At 42.9% G+C, this 20,969-nt stretch overlaps 1 protein-coding gene across 2 annotated transcripts in view; it reads right to left on the reverse strand.

The window, feature by feature from the left end:
- Nucleotides 1-830: 830 nt before the first annotated feature.
- The window catches only part of LOC144134997 (aurora kinase A-A-like), a 31,533-nt gene continuing 11,394 nt past the window's right edge, over nucleotides 831-20,969 (reverse strand). For both annotated transcript variants that reach the window (XM_077667786.1, XM_077667781.1), the window contains exons 5-8: nucleotides 15,551-15,689; nucleotides 13,361-13,509; nucleotides 3,400-3,631; nucleotides 831-953 (exon numbers count right to left, since the gene is read on the reverse strand). In XM_077667786.1, coding sequence (XP_077523912.1) covers nucleotides 849-953; nucleotides 3,400-3,631; nucleotides 13,361-13,509; nucleotides 15,551-15,689 — 625 coding nt within the window. In that variant the 3' untranslated portion in view covers nucleotides 831-848. The remainder of the gene's footprint in view (nucleotides 954-3,399; nucleotides 3,632-13,360; nucleotides 13,510-15,550; nucleotides 15,690-20,969) is intronic.

Raw genomic sequence — 20,969 nt, forward strand, 5'->3', positions numbered from 1 at the left:
AAACTACAGTTCTATCGTTGCCAGGTCACCTACTGTCTTGACGCGCCACGCATTCTCGCCATCTTTCCGCCTGACAAAGATCTTTGCATTCCTGTGCCATGCATACTGGAAGTTGTGGCTTTTCGCCCATTATTTCGCGTCCCAGAGAAGAGCCCTGCAATGCTTAGTCAAGTTTTCTTGAATGTAAACTGACTTTTTGCCACCGATAAGAACAGGAATTTTCTTTCGCATTTTGAAGCGTTATGTGCACTTTCAAAATAGAAATTAATTGATACTTCTATGATCACTCGAATGTTTACTGGATGAATACCGGGAATTCGATGCTGCTATTTCCATCAATTATGACGCATTTTACGAAATTTTACACATCCCTGCAAAATAAACTACCGGTATTTTTCGCTCAGAAGCTAACAAATTGTCTTACTTAAGACAATTGAGGGAAACAAAAAGTGGAAGCTGAACAGATAACGAAAATGCTTTGATGAGAAATTTTTGTTCCTTGGATGATGTCGAACATTTACTGCAGTAAAAAAACCTTCGACCACAGGTTGATTACGGTCCTTAAAGGAGATTTCAAGGTGCAACAAGGGCAACCACGCGACAGATGCAGGAAGAAACTAGTGCCCTTCTTGCTGCATGGCTTGAAACAGCTCCATCTGTGAACACACGCCTAAACCACCATTTTTAGCATCAAACTTTAGCCGGCAGGTGAGAAATAAAAGCTGTAGAGGTGCTGATAAAAGCACTTTTAAAAAAGCACAGCTCTGTTGGGGCTGTCAGATAAAATATGCTGCACACAGATCATGTACACTCTTTATGTACAAGTGGGCTCCCGGCGGAATCTTTGTTCAGAGTGTCTTGCACTCTATACTGGTGTCGGCATTTGTGGTCACCCAGGGGTGACTCAGGACCTCATCTAGAGAAATTCGGTCGGCAGGCCGTATCTTCAACAACTGTTGAAAAAAAAAGAAAAAGGAAGACGATGCTCAGCGCAGGCACTCCCACACGAACAAATGAATAAGACCTGGTTCAATGACAGGAAGCATTTGCGGATCATGGAATCCCCCGAATAATTTATAATCCACATTTTCTTTCAAATATGGTGCCCTCTAGGAAACATACCAAAATTTGTCCGTTACTCAACTGGTGTCAAACAAATGCATGTTGACACTCCTGTGCCCACTACTGGCACAATCCGCTTCAGCAAGGCACCAACTGCTAGTGTGAAGCCACAGGTGTGCACTTTTAGCTGTTGATTGCTCTTGTCGCTAACACGAATTGCACATGCGTGGCGTAAGGTGGCAACTTGTTTTTAGACAGTGGGTTGCAGGCATCTCTAAGGTGCTTGGACTTTCCGAGTTCATAATCGCATCATTTTCTTTGAAGTTCCCTTTCACCAGCATAGCACACCATTTTTCAGCATATAGAGCGGAACTATTTTAAAAACGCAAACCGAAATTAATACGCTGTTTGTGGCCTAAGACTGCACAATCCTCGACTGAGTAACGACGTCCCAAACATTACTGAAAAAAAGTGCGCGCAGGTTAAATGGCTGAAACAGTGATTGAACGGTACCCCATACATAAAATCCCTAGGATGACCTGACACAAGGAGAGAACATTTTGCGCAGCGAGCATTAGTCAACGTGCTGGCTATGTCTGCAACACCCCAAATATAGTGTTGCCCGTGGAAATCACCCGAACTGATTCCACGTAAACAAAAAGAAAATTCTAAGATCAAATTTGCACAAAATGACATATTGCTGCCAGACTTTGTGGAAATGTCCCATGCTGGGAGGAGGTTTGCGGTGTCGCCACTTGCAACTTGTCATAGAAACCAATAAAATTGCCATCCCCAAGATGAATGAAGCAGGAAAGTGTAGTGCAAGAAAAAACAAAGAAATTTCCTTCTGGGTTTTAGTTTTTACTGAGCCAATTTTAAATTTTTTAAGGAGACTAAACTTGGACCATAAGGCGCGCGCAAAAAGGCGATCTTGTTATTTTCGGTTTCCTATGACACACACACACACACACACACACACACACACCCACACCCACACCCACACACACACACACACACACACACACACACACACACACACACACACACACACACACACACACACACACACACACACACACACACACACACACACACACACACACACACACACAAATTAGAATACATTTATATTAAATTACCAGATAGATGAAATGCAAAAGGGCACACTTCCATCAGTTAAGGCTCGAGCGACCGTGACTGGGATACTTTTCTAGCTTTTCTGAGCAAGCACCATGACAATTACTAAGCCTTGATTACCTGTAGTGCTGTATGCAAATAAATACAATTCTATTTTTGTTGTTTGCACGTTGTACAAGAGCCTTCATCGTGGATATCACTGGTCTCACATTCTTTACAATGCGAATATAAGCCGTCTGCCGAGCCATATTCAAGCTGCCCATTTACAAACGCAAGATGGCGATTTTTCCTTGTCTCTCGTATATTATCTTAAAAGTTGAATTGTGTGGCTCCCATGATGCTGCCAGCATGGGCAAAGAAGCACGAAATTAGACAAATTTTAAAACCAGCGTGATTTCAGCTAGGCAAACACAATAAGCAAACGTCCCCAACGCCCAGATATTAAACTGAGGCACCCCTTCTAGGTTGTAGAAATCTGCAAAAGACACCAAATTCTGGTTGCGACTTTTCTTAGTAAGGATATACAACAGCCTACATGGGTCACTATGTGGTATTGTCTTACGAAGGCTACACAACAAAAGAATTTCGTCTGATGATGCTTCGGTTTCAAAAGTGGAATGATGGCTGTGATGTAAAAGGTCAGTACAGGTCACATGAGGCGTAAAAGCATTGATATGATTTCTGCTTCATCCTTCCTTGCGATTCCCGCTCAGGAGAGAGGCTGACCTTAATGTTGCAGTGAATTAAAATGAGGGAGCAGAAATTATATCTCAGTTTTTCACGCCTCAAGTGACCTATATTGAACTCCTACATCACAGCCACAGTTCGTCTATAAAAACTTAAATCAGAACCAAATAAGATAAGAAACTCAATTGTAAATTATTTTGCGGTTGTTGCCGAACACACTGGGATGATCCATGTATACATATGTCCTATGCGTTCTAAAAGAGAAGAAAATAGGCAACCAAAATTTTTACGTCTACAATCCTTACACGCATCAACCTTCCAATTGATGACCGAGAAAGCAGAGTCAATTTGGGCATTGCATTAGCCTATAAACAAGTGTCCAAGTGTTCCTGCCAGCATGTCACCAGGACGTACTTCCCTGCTAGGTATCTTACGTGCCAGCTCCGTTTCACGGGAGTGTACTAGATGTGTCTTGTGCAAATCATCAGTTTGCTCAGAGGCAAACTTGCTCACATTTACAATGATGTTCCGGGCATCAGCGCAGACATATGGTGGAAACTGGACTCTTCCGTCACGAATGCGCCGGTATGTCTCCTGCCGGGTCTCAGATTCGAAAGGCGGCGTGCCGACCAGGAACTCGTAGATGATTATGCCCAGGGCCCAATGGTCAACCTTCTCATCGTACGCAGTGCCCTCGACGATCTCTGGTGCCAGGTAATCTAGTGTGCCGCACCTGGTCGCCCGCCTGCAGACCGGGTTGCAAGAACCACAATTAGAGGACAATGAAGCGCAATTAAATACAAGAAAGGATGCTAAAGCAGTATCTTTGCTCCTGCTGCCAGACGATAAGTCTTACAGGCCAGTTGGCCAGACCACACAAACAGATGGGCATTCAGAACAGAACAAGAATAGAGGATGGCATCGCAATTCTGTGGGCAATGACAGAAGGCTAGTTGTGAAATGAAGACAGAAAAAGCTAGGGGGTACTGCACTATTAGTTCCTATGCAGGATATTAACGAAAAGGCTGGAAAAACATGTCGGCAATCTGTATTGACGACACGCACTGAAATCCAGAACTTTTACATGAGCACACCATAAATATTTTCCTGCGGGAAACTTCTGTATATACAATGCTGTTTCGAACATTTTAAAACATTAATAAGTCAACTGAATACCCTCTTCAATTCTGTGCCAAGCAGTGTACATTCAGAACTATTTGAACCCTAAAAGACCCAATGAATCAATCTTGCACCGTTGAAAATTGCTACCAACATGGTCCGAAACTATGGTTGAATATAACAGCCGGTAATGATCAAGATACTATACTGTCTTACACAATGGCCAACACAAAAAAACTTTGGGTGACACTGGCGCTCACCTTACGACTATGATTTGAAACCATTAAAAATTCCCTTTGATTGTTTGTGAGTTCCTTGGTACACCCTTTCACAGACATCGACACGCTTGCTACCATAACAATCTGCTTTATTACACATCAATGTCCATATTAACTGGTGATGCTAATTCGTGACCTTAAGTAACTCAGTGTTCTTGTAATTTAATTCCGCTACTGTGTGGTGTTAGGTGCTCGTACAAGGCCTCCATTTATACACTGAAGAGACATTTTTCGGTGGTGTAGAGGTAGAGTGCCCAGCTCCTGGCCCAAAGGAAAGTGGTTCGATTCCGCTTGACCACCTGTTCACCGTAAAACTACTTTTCTCGGCCACTACCCTCTTTACCAGTCAGGATGATCCAGTCACACCGGCACAGTCGCCGGGTTTTCTGTTGAACGGGATCTTTAAACCTAACGAGTTATAAACTGACCACAGGAATAGCTGCCACCTGTAGCTATCAATGATAGCCAGCAATAAAAAAATGTGCTGAAGAAATATATGGCTAAAGCCTCCAATTTTCAGCAACAGAAAGATTACAATTCCAAGAATGAAAAATAAGGAATCGGCAACATGCTACGGGAAGCCTGCGACGCGTTCTTTCCACATTTTCAGCAACTCTCTTCACAATGTGTGCTGGGCGCTTTACCTCAATGGCACCTGTCGGCAAGTTTAATTTTCCTCGCACCTCTGAAGTTTGGCGAGAGAGCTTGCTGTGGTTACGGACAGAGTTGCGAGACTTTTCTCCGCTCTGCTCTTAATGCTTTTCCGGAGCACCAATCACACGATCCTGCAGACGTCGAACAAGTCCAGGATTCGAGGACATCAATTTCAATTGTGAACTAACGGTGAAATATTGTAAGGTACTGTTAGGGAACTATTGACAAAATGGTCCATTCTTTTCATGCATAGTAAACCTTCCTTTTAAGATTGTCGAACGCTTGCATAGAGTAGTATAGAGTGCCACAGAAAACAAATAGGGAACTTTTTTGATGATAGTAAAATGTCAACACCAAAAAATACAGGCCTGTAGAGGGGAGATCTACTGATATATTGATTATTACAGTTGAATTCTACTATATGAAAAAATTGAGTTCACGAACTCCCAATTGAAAATGCACAGGTCCAGAATTTATCGGCATGTGGCCCATTTCACTGTATCACAGCTAACTTCACAGGTCCAGCCCTGGCTCTTCACACGCACAGTTCGCGAGCACCTTCCCAGTCGCTGCTGGCGAGTGGCCGTAGTATATGCCATGCTAAAATTCAATTTAGCATACAGTTTACTGTGCTACAACTGAGAATGAGATGAAAAACGTAGCGCAAAGAAACGAAGACACAGAAAGACGGACAACACACGGCGCCGTGTGTTGTCCGTCTTTCTGTGTCCTCGTTTCTTTGCGCTACGTTTTTCACCTTGAAGTTATGAACCAACAAGCCCAAGCATATACCCTTCTGAGAATGAGAGATTTACTGGAGGCGACGACTGCAGTGAGAAATGTTTTACGGCGACATCCTAGCAGGCAGCACCTTACTATTACTCGAACATACTTTTCAAAAGCAACTCAGGTGGGTCTTCACAAACCTTTTGGGTTGGTAGCCACATCACACTGCTTCGAGTCCTCTCGAAGGCCACCACGAACCAGTTTTCAAAAACACAGTGGAAAAGTTTTAAAACAGCGGAAACAGCACATCGACACTGAAACTGAGCCCGCGGCCAGAAGCTAGAAAAACTCATATGCGTGCTGAATGGCTGAAGTAGTGACTGAAAATGAAGAGTATTTTGATAAAATGCTTAAGACAACCAAATACAAGCCTCAGAATTTTGTTACTGAAGAGAGAAGTGCGTATGGATGTGCTGGAATTGTATGAGAGTCTAAAATGCAGTGTTGCCCACAGATAACAACAGAACCGAAGCTGTGAAAATGACAAGTTTCAAACTCTACTTGCGCCCAAATTAAATGTCGCATGGCTGCCAAACTGTGCGAAAGCAATCGGGAACGATAGAAACCTACCGTACAAGTTCAATTAGAATAGGGTAACCTTTAAAAATCTACGAACATAACTGTTTCAACACATAGCGTCTGAACCACGGTTCGAAGATGCTACATGTCTACGTATGGCCACATGTGTTGCGTGAACAAGGCGACTATTCCCAGCTTAGCACGTCAGGTTGTTAAGCGGCTGGACAAAAAAAGACTTAGGCCCGTTTGTGCAATAACAAGCAACTTGAACTTAAGGCTTAAGGGGTTTGAACATCACAAAACATCTAAGACTACGAGGCACGCCGTAGTGAATGGCTCTCGAAATTTCGACCACCTGGGTTTCTTTAACGTTCACTGACATCGCACAGTAGATGGGCCTCTTGAATTTCGCCTCCATCGAAATTCGACCGCCGGGGCCGGGATCGAACCCTCGTCCTTTTGAGTCAGCAGCCAAGCGTCATAACCACTGAGCCACTGCGGCGGCCAGCAACTTGAATGGTGGTTCGCCTTCTTACCACTTTCGTGTGTTTAAGTTGTTTCCATAAATACTCATTTCAGAGTGAATAAATGCGTTCAGTTAACAAGAATTGACAGTCAATTCAGAGGGGACTAGCATAAAAATTATGGCTTCGTAATTTACCTAATGAGAGTTTCTGTAAGAAGGCCAACAAGCAAGCTTTATGCAGAACAAACATCAATTTTGCAGCCGTTGGCTCGTGAAAATGCCAAAAGAAGCAAAAACATTAACAATGTAGAAACAAGCCTCCCATGTCTAAAACATTTACATGCACTGCATGCATAGTTTTGACCGAGTGGTTGAGGCTCCTTGGGCTGCCGTGCCAAGGAATTCAGGTTTGATGCCTGCACTGGGCAGATATCCACTTTTTCTTTTTCCGGGCTGCTGCTTATATCGGAAAACGAAAGAGTCACCTTATAAATAGCCTACAAAAGCCTGCAGCAACGTTAGCCTGCAACAATGGCTGAATTCATAATGACCTGCGAAAATAGCCAGAAACAATGAGTTATTGCCCATTTATGGTTTTCATGTAAAAATCACTGACAAAAACTTTACCTTAGACCCCTTAGAGGAAATTTTGCTGCCAATGAAAATTCGATCATCTGCTTATTCTACTACCCCGAATGAGTGCCAGAGATGAAGGCACGTTCGCGAACATTCAGTGATGCAAGCATTCTAAAATATAATGTTTGCTGAAACATATTTTTTCCTACCTGTGATTAGAGAATAAACAGACATAGTTCTTCAGCATTAACATGTATATCAGTGAAGTTCATGAAGTTTAAGCCACGCTCTTGCACAACCTTTCCAGATTTAAAATCTTCATTACTCACGATAACAGTGGCCGCTATCTGGATGTGGTGCCACATCACAGCACCATGAAACATTTTGACTTCACAGCAGAACATTAAGAGTCAAGTTTCAACTCTGCATGAACGAATAATCTAGAGGAGGAGGAAGAAGATAAACAACATTATTTAGTCGCCTGCAGAACGACACGATGACTGAATGGCGCCGCGGTGCAGGCCCTGACGTCTTCTCAGCGGGTGGTCTCTAATCAACTCCAGCGCGTGTTACTACCGCGGTCGGTCACCCTAAAGGGCAACGTTCCATCGGACTCGTTCGGCCTTTGTATTTAAAGAGAAATGATCAACACCTCTCTGCACATTTTCGCCTGCCTCTACCCAAGGGGTATTTCAGGAGAGTGCGACGTCAACTGTTATGAGCCCCGCTATCCAGCTTACCCCAGCGATGCTGCCAATAATTCCGATTGTTTAGAATTATGGTATGTAATTTTTCTAAAAAACACACTGACATCGCAAGCAAGTGTGTTGTCGCACTTGTGCAGCCTTGCGAACAGAGTGAAATTTTTAGGCTCACAAACTGCAGTCCGCTCTAAGAGCTGGTCGTATCTTTGCAAGATTTCCGACCCTCAATCGGTAAACCTTGCTGTATAGTAGGCTCTAATGCCTTCCCACTTGCCGACTAACCTGGTTAAGCTTGGTTAACTGCTGCTCTCTTGGAGGGAAGGGTTGCAATACCATGCGTACCACTAAATGGCTGGAAGCCCGTCTTGGCAATAATATGGCACAGCTGCAGTTCAGGTTCTGGGTTCATGGCAAGGTGCCGGTGAGTGCTGTCTCAACAGAATCAAGTGGCAGGCTTGGTCACAGAGGTGCTTAGCAGGAGCTGCATCGCCGACTGGCTAGTAGTTGACTGTTCATCCTCAGTCTGATTGACGATTTACAATGTCCATAGACCCTGACACCAACAGGCATACCATTAAAGGGGCTCTGAAAGGGGCTCTGATAAAGTTGCATTATGCCTGAAATGTTAAAGAACGCTGCTTCACGAGTACTGTCCAAGAAGAATTTTTTAATGCGCTTTGTAGAAACAGAGTTATCTGTAGTCAAAAATTGAATTTGGCCTCTTCGCGCCTTTCTTTCTCGTCTCGTCACTTTTTGCACATTGGAAGGTCGGTGCTCCTCCGCCGGCTCCACCTCCGGGGGAGAGCTCTCTGACCCACCGGAACTACACGGCTTATTATCCGCGGCCTTGGTAGATGCCTGACGTCGAAAGGAATCTAACCAATAGCCATCACTCAACTTGTATACAAATATGCGAGCGACGGAGGAGGGTCAGAACATGAAAAAGTCGCGAGGAAGGGTTCGCCATCTTTCGCGCGTGATTGTGAGATCTCTGCTGCATGAAGGAGCGTATAATTTGGCTCAGGCGTTCATGACAAAACAATGCAGTGATTGAGCAAGTTGGTGTCCTCTACTCGTAAGGTGTTTCAGAGCCCCTTAAGGCTATAAAGAATATTTAGGTAAAGCCGAGTTGACCTTTGGGCAACCACATACGCTTTTATGTTCTTTGTATAGCAGCTAATTCACTGGACCAGTATTATCCGGCGTGCCAGCTTCACCAAGTTTATGTCATTGCATGTTGAACATGGACTGTATTAGGCCACGTAGCACATAGTTACAACCCATTAACTTTCTCTGTTAAACTGCACACTGTTAACCTACAGCCTGTGTTGTAACAAAACATGAAAAACATCTGTAGCTCATTCCACAGAGCTGTCCAGTCCGTAAATTACCAACAGTTCATGCAGCAGAGAGGCCTCCGTGTCACAAACTGAACAGTGCAACTGCCACGCCACAGCAAGAAATGTGAAAGGCCCCTGAGCAGCAATTAACTCACCTCCACCTTCAGTTTAGCATCAAATCTTAATCTTTTCAAGGCCACTGTGGCATACATCTCCCGAAAAGACAGTGCTAAATGTATGTTGTTGCATACCAAGCCCTGCACATGTGCAGCACCAAGAATGCGTATTCACATACCACATTTTTATATTTTCCTGTAAGTCATGTTCTTTTTAATTTTCCATCTGTGAGTCATATAGTACAATGAAAAATCATGCACTGCCACACGGCATCTTTTGGCATGACCAGTAACTAATCTGAAGAGAAAACCAATGCCTCCAACCCCAGTACACCTCTGCCCTCCACATCCAGACACCAGAAGACTCCATGGAACCCAGTGACGAAGCCAAGTGCATCTCAGTGCCCTGCTGAACTTTTTCAGAGTGTGGCGTCCTAACCTTTTTCGAATCAAATTGCCCACTCAACCATTCACTGTTCTTTCTTACTGAATGTGATGGCGGCTCGCGGTGGGGTGGCTCTGGTGTTAGCGCGTTACGCTACCTAGCCGGAGTACTTGGGTTTGAACCCAACTGCGGTGGCCGCGTTTCGATGGAGGCGAAACGCAAAAGGCGCACATGTGATGTGCGATGTAAGTGCACATTAAAGATTCCCAGGTGGTCGAAATTATTCTGGAGTACTCCACTGCAGCACCCATATCTCTTCTTTCACTCCCACCTTCCTTCCCTGATGCGCATTTGAGGTGTCAAACATGAAGCAGGACAGTTACTGCACCATTTCCTATTCTCAAAAACCACATTTTTTGACGCCGCCTGAGGATGTGTGCTGGAGAATGTGTGCTGGAGAATAGGATCCGGGAAGCAGGAAGACTGTATGACGAGAGCAATATTATCAGGACTGGCGTAATTCAAACCTTGCAGATGCAGACCTGCAAGAGCTCCCCAGCTGATAAAGCCAACCAAAAAGAAAAAGCACACCAGAGAAATAAAGCACCCTGGCCAGTGCTCGAGTATTGTCTGCACATGGCAGCTGCCGCAAGTGTATCACACTCTCCGACGAAGAGCCCTCAGTGTTTTTATAGCACTTGCCGAATGAGCAGGTGTGTATTATAAAATAGTGATATTTGTGTGAGACTTTTTGTGTAAAACTGCCATTTGCAGGGGGTGAAACTTACAGACTGAAAAATACTGAAAGCCAGGTAGCGTCGCCCTTCTTTGATGTCTAATTTTGTTGTGTCATTTTTCAGGCAGAGATGGTTTGAATGCTCACGTCAGAGGATTACACAGTGTTATCTTGGTGGAGCACAGCCTCGGCTGGCATCTGTGCATCCACCAAGAAGGAAAGCTATTACATTCATGGGTAATTCTTGAACTCTTACAGCTCTCCTAATACAGCCCAACACAGGAGGACATTTCATCGCTAAATGACTGACATCCGTCACAATCAAATCAGCTAAGAATAAATCCCCGAAAAACAATGGTCATGCTTTTCCGAGCTTAAAAATAAAGGATTCCCAAGAGAGCGCTCAATTTTAGGCAGCGGATAGGACATAAAAGTTGTTGAGCAGCACACCATTCTTGAAGCTACGTTCTCTTATTTAACCTGAGATTTACATGCCGAGAAAATATATCCGAAACTCGTTTGTAACTTGAGCTGTATCGCTAACCCACACGCTTCTTCCAAAAAATAAAACGGATATATCCGACGTTGTTTGCTTAGTAAATTATTACAATCTTGTGTGGCTGACCATCAATTTAAACAAAATTTAAGTATTACAGAAACAGGCTAGTCATCAATGATTGAAACAAAAGCTGCACTTTCCACCCAGGCTTCACACGCCTGACGTCATACCATGTGACTGCACCACCAGCGTCGAGCATCCACCGTACCACGTGACATGAACACGTGATTAGCCGTATACAGAGAGAAGCTCGCCACGCTCGCTTCAGTCCGAGCTTTTGCTCCGGTCTTTTGCTTGTTCCATTAGGTACAACCGATTTAAATCCCAGCAATTTTCCGATGCGTAAAGCCCGAGCAAGATCTTGCTATGTTTCTAGGTTTGTGACAAGAGCATAGATTAATAAATAAATTATGAAGTAAACATTGCCATGACTGGGATTCGAACCCGTGGCACCATGAACAGATCAGCTTCGCTGACCAGTGCACGATAGCATTATGCTACCAACGCAGCCGAACACGCCTTGTGTTAATCTGCACCACACACGCGCGCTGTGCATAACACAATGACATCTTGATCAACTTCCATCAGCTTAACCTCGAACAGACCTTTACCCGATTCTAATTTTGTTGCCAGACGTGCCGACGGTCCAACAAAGAAACAACATGAGCCTGCCAGGCTAAGCAAATTGTTTCGCATTTTAGCTGTGTTAAAACCCTGCCATTTCTAGTTTTGATGCTGATCTCCTACCCTACTTTTTTCAGCTGAATAAAATTCTTCGAATAAACCATTTTTATGAGAAAAAATTTTTCAACTCAATCATCCATCTGCTTTAAACAAGCTATATAGTTTCTAGACGTTAAACGTCCCAAAGAGACTATGGCTATGAGCTGCCGTATGGAGGGCAGTACACGCGCATCTAGCATTTCATCTCGATTGAAATGTGATTGCTGCTGTCAGAATCGAGTCCGCGTCTTTTGGGTCAGTAGCCTAGCGCCATAACCACCGTGGCATGCCAATATTTCACATTTTTGCGAGCAAAGAATGCGAAGGAACCTTCAGAGACAATGATGCCCTTGATGCAAGTGCAATTCATGGCTTATTGTCATGTAGTGGTGAAGGCAATCCAGGCATTGAGGACGACCGTGAAAGAAAGCCTCTAAAAGAAACTGTTATTCGGCTGACCTGCGCCCACAATTAACTGAATGGTTCGTCGGTGGAGAAAGCAGCTAGTATGCTCAGTGGTCGTCGGTGCGCCCGCAGCTCTTGGTCGTGCTGAATTTAAACCTGATAGGGAACATTGGAGATATGCCGTGCAAAGTTACCACAACAGTCTTGAACAACGCAGATTTGGCTCTGGCTGGATGCGATCGATCATGATGAATCGGGTCACGTTTTGCATCACAAAGGGATAAAGCCGCCTGCCGGCAGATTTGAAGAAGAAACATTGAGTACAATATATTTATGCGTGGCTGTCGTGGACCAGGCTCTGAGAACCAGCTCTTTTTTGCTGATCCGAATTGAGGAAGATTGCCCTCTAATCCCTCATACACATCCCGTTACCTCTATACATTTCCTTTCTCACCACGGACAACTACCTCTTGAAAGTTGTAGTGCCATTATATGCGCATGCATGTGTATGCACAGGCACTGCAGATTATTACAGGAAAGCACTACTGTGAAGGACAAATCAGCTTTTATTCACCAAATTACAGTATCACCATACATCCCGAACCCCGCTTTAAAAAGAGTTTCATAATCAGCCTCATTCATTTTCCAGCTTGTTATTAAGATGTTCAACTGGGTTATCGTAATACACTGAAATTTAAACACATCACTTGCGTATCTCACTGATGAAGAATGGCGTGACAGTAGATTAGTGTGTTTTAACTTTTACGTGCCAAAAACTGCCGTTCGCTGTGACATAATACAGCAGAAGGCCAATATTTCAAATATTGGCTTTTCTTTAGTGAGCACCAAAATCTCAGCAAAAAGGTGGATTTGCATTTCGCCCCTGTTGAAATGGAGCAGCAATGGCCGAAGATGAACCATGATCTTGTGTGCTGAGAAGCCAAATGCTATGGCCACTGCGCTGCTGTGTAAGGTGCACAAGGTGCACAACAGAAGCAAAGATGCACACAAAACAAGGCTGTAATACAGTCTCCTTTACATTCACCCAATCCCCAGGTACAAAGAAAAGGGATTGCAAGTTGAAAAAAAAAATGGTTGATACACTTACCTTGAAAAGGGCGCGTGTACGGACCAGCCAAAGTCCGCAATCTTTATTTCTCCATTGATGCCCAGGAGCAGGTTCTCGGGTTTGATGTCGCGGTGGATGACATTTAGACTGTGGCAGACCTTGAGTGCATTACACAGTTGGTAGATGTACTGCACAAGAGGAAAAGGCCCATCAGAACCTCAAGAGCATGGCAACCGTGCCCTGTTGTTTTGCACAGCACCGCTATATATGTCGTGGTGGTTTTATTAGTGGCTCCAGAATGGTCTCTTTGTCAATGGTATATCTTCAACCTTCAACACTTAACGTTGCTCAAATGCTGTTGCCGTCTAAATATACTACAAGAGGTATGAAGTATGTGACCAAGCAGCATGGCTAGCAGCACTAGTGGACTGCACGAGGGAACAAGCCACCAGAACTGATGTGCTTCTTCGATGGCTGACTTTGGAACTGTAAACGGTCTTGTGATTCATGTTAAAATCTAGCATACATTTTCTGCCAATAACATTTGTGAAAACACCACTCACTTGGCTTTTTCCGGAGAGGGTGGATGATGGCGATTAGCTGCATAAAACGGCAGCAAGTGGCCTCAATATACTACCGTACTCTGTGCACTACAGACACAGACACCAAAAGTCTAAAAAAGGCCTGGAACACTACAGATGAAATAACAGTTCAGTTCTTGTCAAAGTACCCCAAGTCATAATGTAGGTGACATACATTGTACTTAAGAACAAACTGGCCTCTCGCTTTTTGCCTAAATCGATATGTGACCGCTGTGACCGGGATCGAACATGCGTCTTTCGTTTCAGCAGCCGAGCACCATAACCACTAAGCCTCTGCGGCGGCTTGTTGAACACGTCTCTGGACCGTTAAGCCCCTAGTGAAAGCAAGACGAGTAAATCCTTTAAATCAAATTTTGTTTCAAGTGCTGGCACTGCAATTTTCCGCCTCATATACACACCAATGGAATGCTAGCCTGACTGACAAAGCTTTATCATGATGAAATAATGGAATTATATGCATTCGCATATATATTTGGGAACTTAAAAAGGATTAGTGGTGTGATATTTTTCAGAATTGTTTTTGAAGGCTGAGTTTTCTCAGAATTTCTAATTACCAATTGGCATCTACTATCACACTTAGCTAGAAGCTGCCAACCGCAGCTTAAAACTACCATCTCATGCTGCGTAGCACAACCAAGTCTACCAGGATCACGATGAGTACCTAAAAAAATTCCTACACACAGTATGAGCAAAACAATACATAAAAAGCTGTCGTAAACCATTCTCCCCGTTAACATTCAGCAAAAGCATTGCTTGTGAGGTCGCTGCCGAAACTCGCGAAGAAAAATAGGCAGGTGCACATATTTAAATTGAATCTTATCTCCAGGGAAAGGGAGCACAAAGCCAATGTATGCCAGTGCTCATAAGGTAGGCACCCGATGGCAGTGTAGTTTGAAACAACTATCTCCCGCACATGAGGCAGGGTATTGAATGGGGTTACCCGAGGAGGCAAATGCGCACTGAACCCTGCTTATTTTTATTTCTCGCTGGCCTTTGCCCTGATCCTACGTATTGTAGTCACTCCCTGATCTCATGCCCTTATGTTTCTCATCCGTCAGTAGTGAAGCTGCGGCTCATTTGACCTTCACAGTTATGACTGTGTTCCAAAACAATAAGGCTACGGAAGCCAATTATGGCGCATAGTTGACAAGCTCAGAAAATATGCACAAGTTGTGCAAAAGGTGATCATAAAGGGCTCAAGAACAATCTGACCCAGAGTCTCCTCCAACGTATACCAAGATCTTGCATACAGCTGGTTCAACATCAAGCCTCAACCGCCGTTGGAAAGGCAATTTATGTTTACATCTTTAGAATTTATCACATCCAGTGATGTTGCACAGCAGTGCAAGTGGTTAACACAAAGCAGAGCCTCGTTTGTTGTGGGTGCAGTGTACAGCTCTAAACAGAGAGGGCATCACATAAACGGCCAAGCTAGGCTAAGCCCTGGCAAGTCTGTCGCCATAAAAACTGAAACAAGAGGCAAGTGGCACAACAGACAGCGAGTACCAATACTGAGCATGTATGGAAGTATAAATTCTAAGGAAAGCTGTTCAGTATAACAGCACTGTGTCTCATTGGGATCACCTAGAAGACATCACAGTGGTGCAGAAGCAGGCAGGGTGCTTACTGTGGCAGCTCTCTGGTCGGTGAATCTCCCTTCTCTGGTGAGATGACGGTACAGCTCCCCCTGGGGCGCATACTCGAGAATGAGGTATACCCGGGATTCGTCGTGGAACCAGTTGTAGAGGCATAAGATGTTTGGGTGCCTGCATGAGGGACACCATTTTTCACCAGTTGCTTACCTCTGCAGCTGCATACAGTTGTAGCTAGGAAACCTGGGTGTGGCCCTTCCTTGCGTTAAATTCAGTTTAGGAGCAGATATGAACCAATTTTAAAGAAAAATTTTTATTTGCTGCAACATTAAGCAGGTTAAATACAACGGTGCAGTTTGGTGCGAAAAGCCTGGCAATCCCATGGCTGGCCTTATGAGTAGTACTAATGAGGAAATTTCAGATACCTTTCAAAAAGAGTGCACCATACTCTCCAAATGAATTAAAAGACCAAACTTTTTTCTTCCGAGAATACCGAAAGCCCGAGACCGTACAATACAAGAATCTGAGCGCATTCGAAGCACTTTGGCAGTAGCGGCAGAGCGGGGCGGATGTCGAATAATCCGTTCTTCGCTGTGTTTTACAGTCGCAGATGCTGCAGTGTTTCCGCGGTGCTTCGGACAAGAATCTCACCGTGGCCTGTTTTCCTTGGGAAGGCTGAACTCAAGCACTGGTTTCAAGCATCGTTTCCATATCAGCAAGACGGAGCCAATCAACGGGAGCCGACGGCTGGGACGAAAGCTGCGGAAACTTTTGCAACTAGGGGCGTAGTTCGCCATGCACTTTGGCCGCAGCGGCAGAGCGGAGCGGACGTCGAATAATCCGTTCTTCGCTGTGTTTTACAGGTTGGTCAAACCTGCTAGTCGATATTGGTCACCATGACTCGGGGTTGCAAATGTCGCGAAAAACTAAAGAATGACGATAACGCCATCACATGCAGTGAGTGTGAATTTTGTTTTCATGGCGCGATATGTTCAGGCATGAGTGAAACGACATTTGTTTCAAAACGTTGGTCGGCTAAGAAGGTTTGGAATTGTGAAGCGTGTAAACGTTCGACTGGAGGCAAGGGTGACGCCTCAAACGGTGACTCGAATACGGATGCCGACCTTAAAGTCCTTATTGTGGAAATGAACAGGAAATTGACTTCCCTTCTCCCTCTCACCGAAAAGCTAGATGCAGTAGAGAGCTCAATCCAGATGCTACATGAAGAGTTTGCCACTATAAAAGAGCGCCTTGATACGCAGGATAAGGAAATCAAAGGAATTAAAGGCAGAATTGATAAGCTCGAGAGAGATGCTGGCTCAAAAGATATAACTCAGTTACAACTCAGTGTCCATGACTTAGAATGGCGCAGCAGGCGCTTGAACATCGAGATTCATGGCATTGCTGGGGCGGAAGGAGAGGACCTCTTGTCAAAAGTCAACAAAGTGGCGGACAAGATTGGCATGAACCATCTCACTGAGGTGGACACCCTCGCACTTCATATGATGTCGGTGAAACCAGGAAAGACAAAAGCTGTGATTGCCCGTTTTGTAAGGCAGATTCTTCGAGACGCTTTACTGCAGAAACGGGTGGTTCTTAGGGAAAAATACGACTCAGTGTACATCGCAGAAAACATGACCAACTGTTCCAGAGTATTGTTGCAAGCCACAAAAGAGTGGGCTAAACAGGCTGGCTTTGCATATGTGTGGCATGTCAATGGCAAAATTTTGGTGCGTAGAAAGAGTGGCGATAGCGCTAAGGTTATCAAGAGCATGAGTGACCTCTCCACACTTCGTAGCTAAATGCCTTTTTCGTGTAGTCGGGAACCCGTGACCCTTATCTTGAAATGGCGCACCTAGGGCACGTTACCTTAGAAGAACTCTTAAAAGAGCTTGGTGGTCAGACACATGGTTACCTTCGTTGTTTTCACTTAAATGCACAGTCTGTGTTCAACAAGGTTGCGGAACTAGAATCCTTGTCAAAAAAGCTTAAGAATTGTTTTGATGTTCTGATGAAAACAGAAATGTGGCAATCAAGCAGTTGTGACACTTTTGACCTTCCTGATATGCCAACTTTTTCTGTTAATAGAACCTCTCGTCGCGGTGGTGGTGTGTCTGTGCTAGTAAGCTCTCTTGTACAGCCTGTCTTGCTTTCAGAATTTTCTTGTGTCACAGATAGTTTTGAGATTATTTGTCTGCAAGTGAAAGATGCTGTATTTTCAACTTGTTCTCGCATCCGGATGGTTCTCTACTTGAATTTTTTGTGTTTTTAGATAATTTATTGTCATTGGTTAACCAAAACAGATACAATGTGATACTTGCCGGTGATTTTAACGTTGATATGAGTAGCAATAGTACGAAGAAAACATATTTTGAAAATGTATTGCTATCTAATGGCTGTATAAACCATATTACTTCTCCCACACGACTAACGACGTCCATGTAAACAATTCTTGACTTAGTAATAACAAATTATGATGCTAACCTTGTCAGTTCCAGTGTTCTCACTTACCCTATTAGTGATCACTTGCGTGTGTTTTGTAGCATAAAATTTAGTACTCGGGGAAACTCTCACCATAAAGTGTTTAATCTTTTAGAGCCTGTTACACCTACCCTCTTAGAAGCTTTTTATCATGAGTTAGAAACAGTTTGCTGGGACAACGTTCTTCAGGCATCAAATGCGAACACAACTTATGATGCCTTTTTGAGTTTGTTTCTTTCGGTATACCAACGTCACGTCGTTTTCAAACGCCATACGGGTAATAAAGATGTCGAGAACCAAGGGTGACAAAGTACCTATTGAAGAAGATAGAAAAGAAAGAACGTCTGTTTAAAACGTTTATGCGAACTCGTACAGCATCTGATCTCGCTACGTTCAAAAAATTTCGTAATGACTTGACTAAGCAGCTAAGAAAAGCAAGAAAACTGTACTATGAGAATATGTTCGGTTCCAACGTAAAGCGCACTGACTTAATGCGGAATAACTTAAATGCACTGATGGCTCGGAGCGAGAAAAAACAGAGAGTTGAAGAAATTTTTCACGAAGGACAGATGTCAAAAGGAGAAGAAATGGCAAATATTTTTAATGACTACTTTGTTAACAGAGATTCTACTAAAAACCAGGCATCATACAAAAGTTTAGGGCAGAAAAACTCTAGCACAATATTTTTTTGAACCAACAGATGCAAATGAAGTGTGTTCTCTTTTTTTAGTTTAAATATTTCTCATAGTGTTGATGCTGACGGTATACAAATAAGACCCGTCAAATATGTGATACGTATAATCAGCACCATTTTAGCGCATATTTTTAATTTCTGCATTTCTACAGCTTTTTTTTCTCAAAAATGCAAGTCGCCCGTGTGATAGCCTTATATAAGCAATGAAATAAAAATGATGTATCGAACTACAGACCGATGTCAATTCTTCCTGCCTTTTCGAACGGTCTCGAGAAAATTATCTTAGATCGAATATCGCGCTTCTCCAGCAAGCATAATATAATAACTACTTCGCAATATGGCTTTAGGAGGGACATGTCTACAGAGCTGGCACTGTTGGACCATAAGGAATATATTCTAAAGCATTTTGTAGAAATGTATTGTTATGGGTATTTTTGTTGATTTTAGCCAAGGTTTCAATTATATTAGTCATACTATCCTTTTTGAAAAACTGCATCATTATGGTATACGGGGACATGTTTTGGCTCTCCTCAAAATTTACCTATCATATATATTTCAATATGTCGACATATATGGTTTTATTTCTCAGAGAAAAAAATAATTTCAGGAGTCCCACAGGGTAGAATTTTAGGCCCTGTCCTATTTAATTTGTACATTATTGATATTGTACATATCTGCTCAGATACCAAGTTCGTTATATATGCCTATGACACGAGTGCTTTGGTGCCATCACGTTCTGAAGCTGGAGGAATTACTAAAGCAAATATTTTTTTGCGCAAATTGGACTCGTGGACTTCCAGCAATCAATTAAAAGTTAACGCAAACAAAACAAAGGGGGTAGTTTTTCGACCAAAAATTAAACATATTTCGTTACAAGGAACCGTAATGTTTAGATCCGCTGCCATTGATGTGGTAGATACTGTCAAGGGGTTAGGGGTATATTTTACTTCAACTTTACAACGGAATGATCATGTAACCAGTCTAATCAGCAAACTGAGCTGCATAACTGGAATTTTAAATCGCAACCGCTATACTGTTCCAAAAAAGTTAAACTAATGGTCTACAGCGCTCTCTTTGTCTCCCAACTAAACTACTCTCATTTAGTTTAGGGAACATCAACAAAAACTAATGTGTTGAAGCTTGAAAGGCTATAGAAAAAAATAGTACGAATAATTGAAAACATTCAAAACACAGCATCTTCACATATCTTTGCTTCGTTTAATTTATTGAAAGTAAGAAATGTATACGAATACAAATTATGCAGGCAGTATCGTTTAAGTGTCCAACGAGATAGTACAGTTTTTACGGAAATGGCAGAATTAAGATCCAATTATCACACCTGCAGCACCAGAACTCCAGAACGATGGAAAGTTCCATAATGTCGCACTGCCTATGGACAACAAACACTCCGGTATAATCTTCCGCGATTATTGAATGCTGCAGAAAAAGAAGGCGCAGATCTACTCAATATGTCTCTTCCAAATATATAAAAATATTTTGCTAATCATACTCTTTTTTGCGAATGAATGCAAAGGTATATCCTTATGTTCAATTACATTACATTGTTTCATTTTCGTCGAAAATTTTTTTTTTCTCCAGGCGTCCAAATCCAGTGCTCTATTGAAACTCTTATTTAGGCTTATTTTATTGTCTGATGCGATACAGGGCTGTTTTTCTTTTCTCTTTGCAACAACAAAATGGGACTGTCTACTGCCCCACTCTGCTGGTGTATACACTGTAAGGGGGCGGAGGATTTTTCAAGCCGCAAATGTACAGCTTTTCCCTCCACCTCCGTCCACTTCTTTGTGGAGAATAAAACTTGTATGTATATGTATGTATGTATGTATGTATGTATGTATGTATGTATGTATGTATGTATGTATGTATGTATGTATGTATGTATGTATGTATGTATGTATGTATGTATGTATGTATGTATGTATGTATGTATGTATGTATGTATGTATGTATGTATGTATGTATGTATGTATGTATGTATGTATGTATGTATGTATGTATGTATGTATGTATGTATGTATGTATGTATGTATGTATGTATGTATGTATGTATGTATGTATGTATGTATGTATGTATGTATGTATGTATGTATGTATGTACGTACGTACGTACGTACGTACGTACGTACGTACGTATGTATGTATGTATGTATGTATGTATGTATGTATGTATGTATGTATGTATGTATGTATGTATGTATGTATGTATGTATGTATGTATGTGCACCCTGAACACGAATACCCCTACATGGGAGTAAAAA

The sequence above is a fragment of the Amblyomma americanum genome, chromosome 1, assembly GCF_052857255.1.
Source record: "Amblyomma americanum isolate KBUSLIRL-KWMA chromosome 1, ASM5285725v1, whole genome shotgun sequence".
Classification (NCBI taxonomy): domain Eukaryota; kingdom Metazoa; phylum Arthropoda; class Arachnida; order Ixodida; family Ixodidae; genus Amblyomma; species Amblyomma americanum.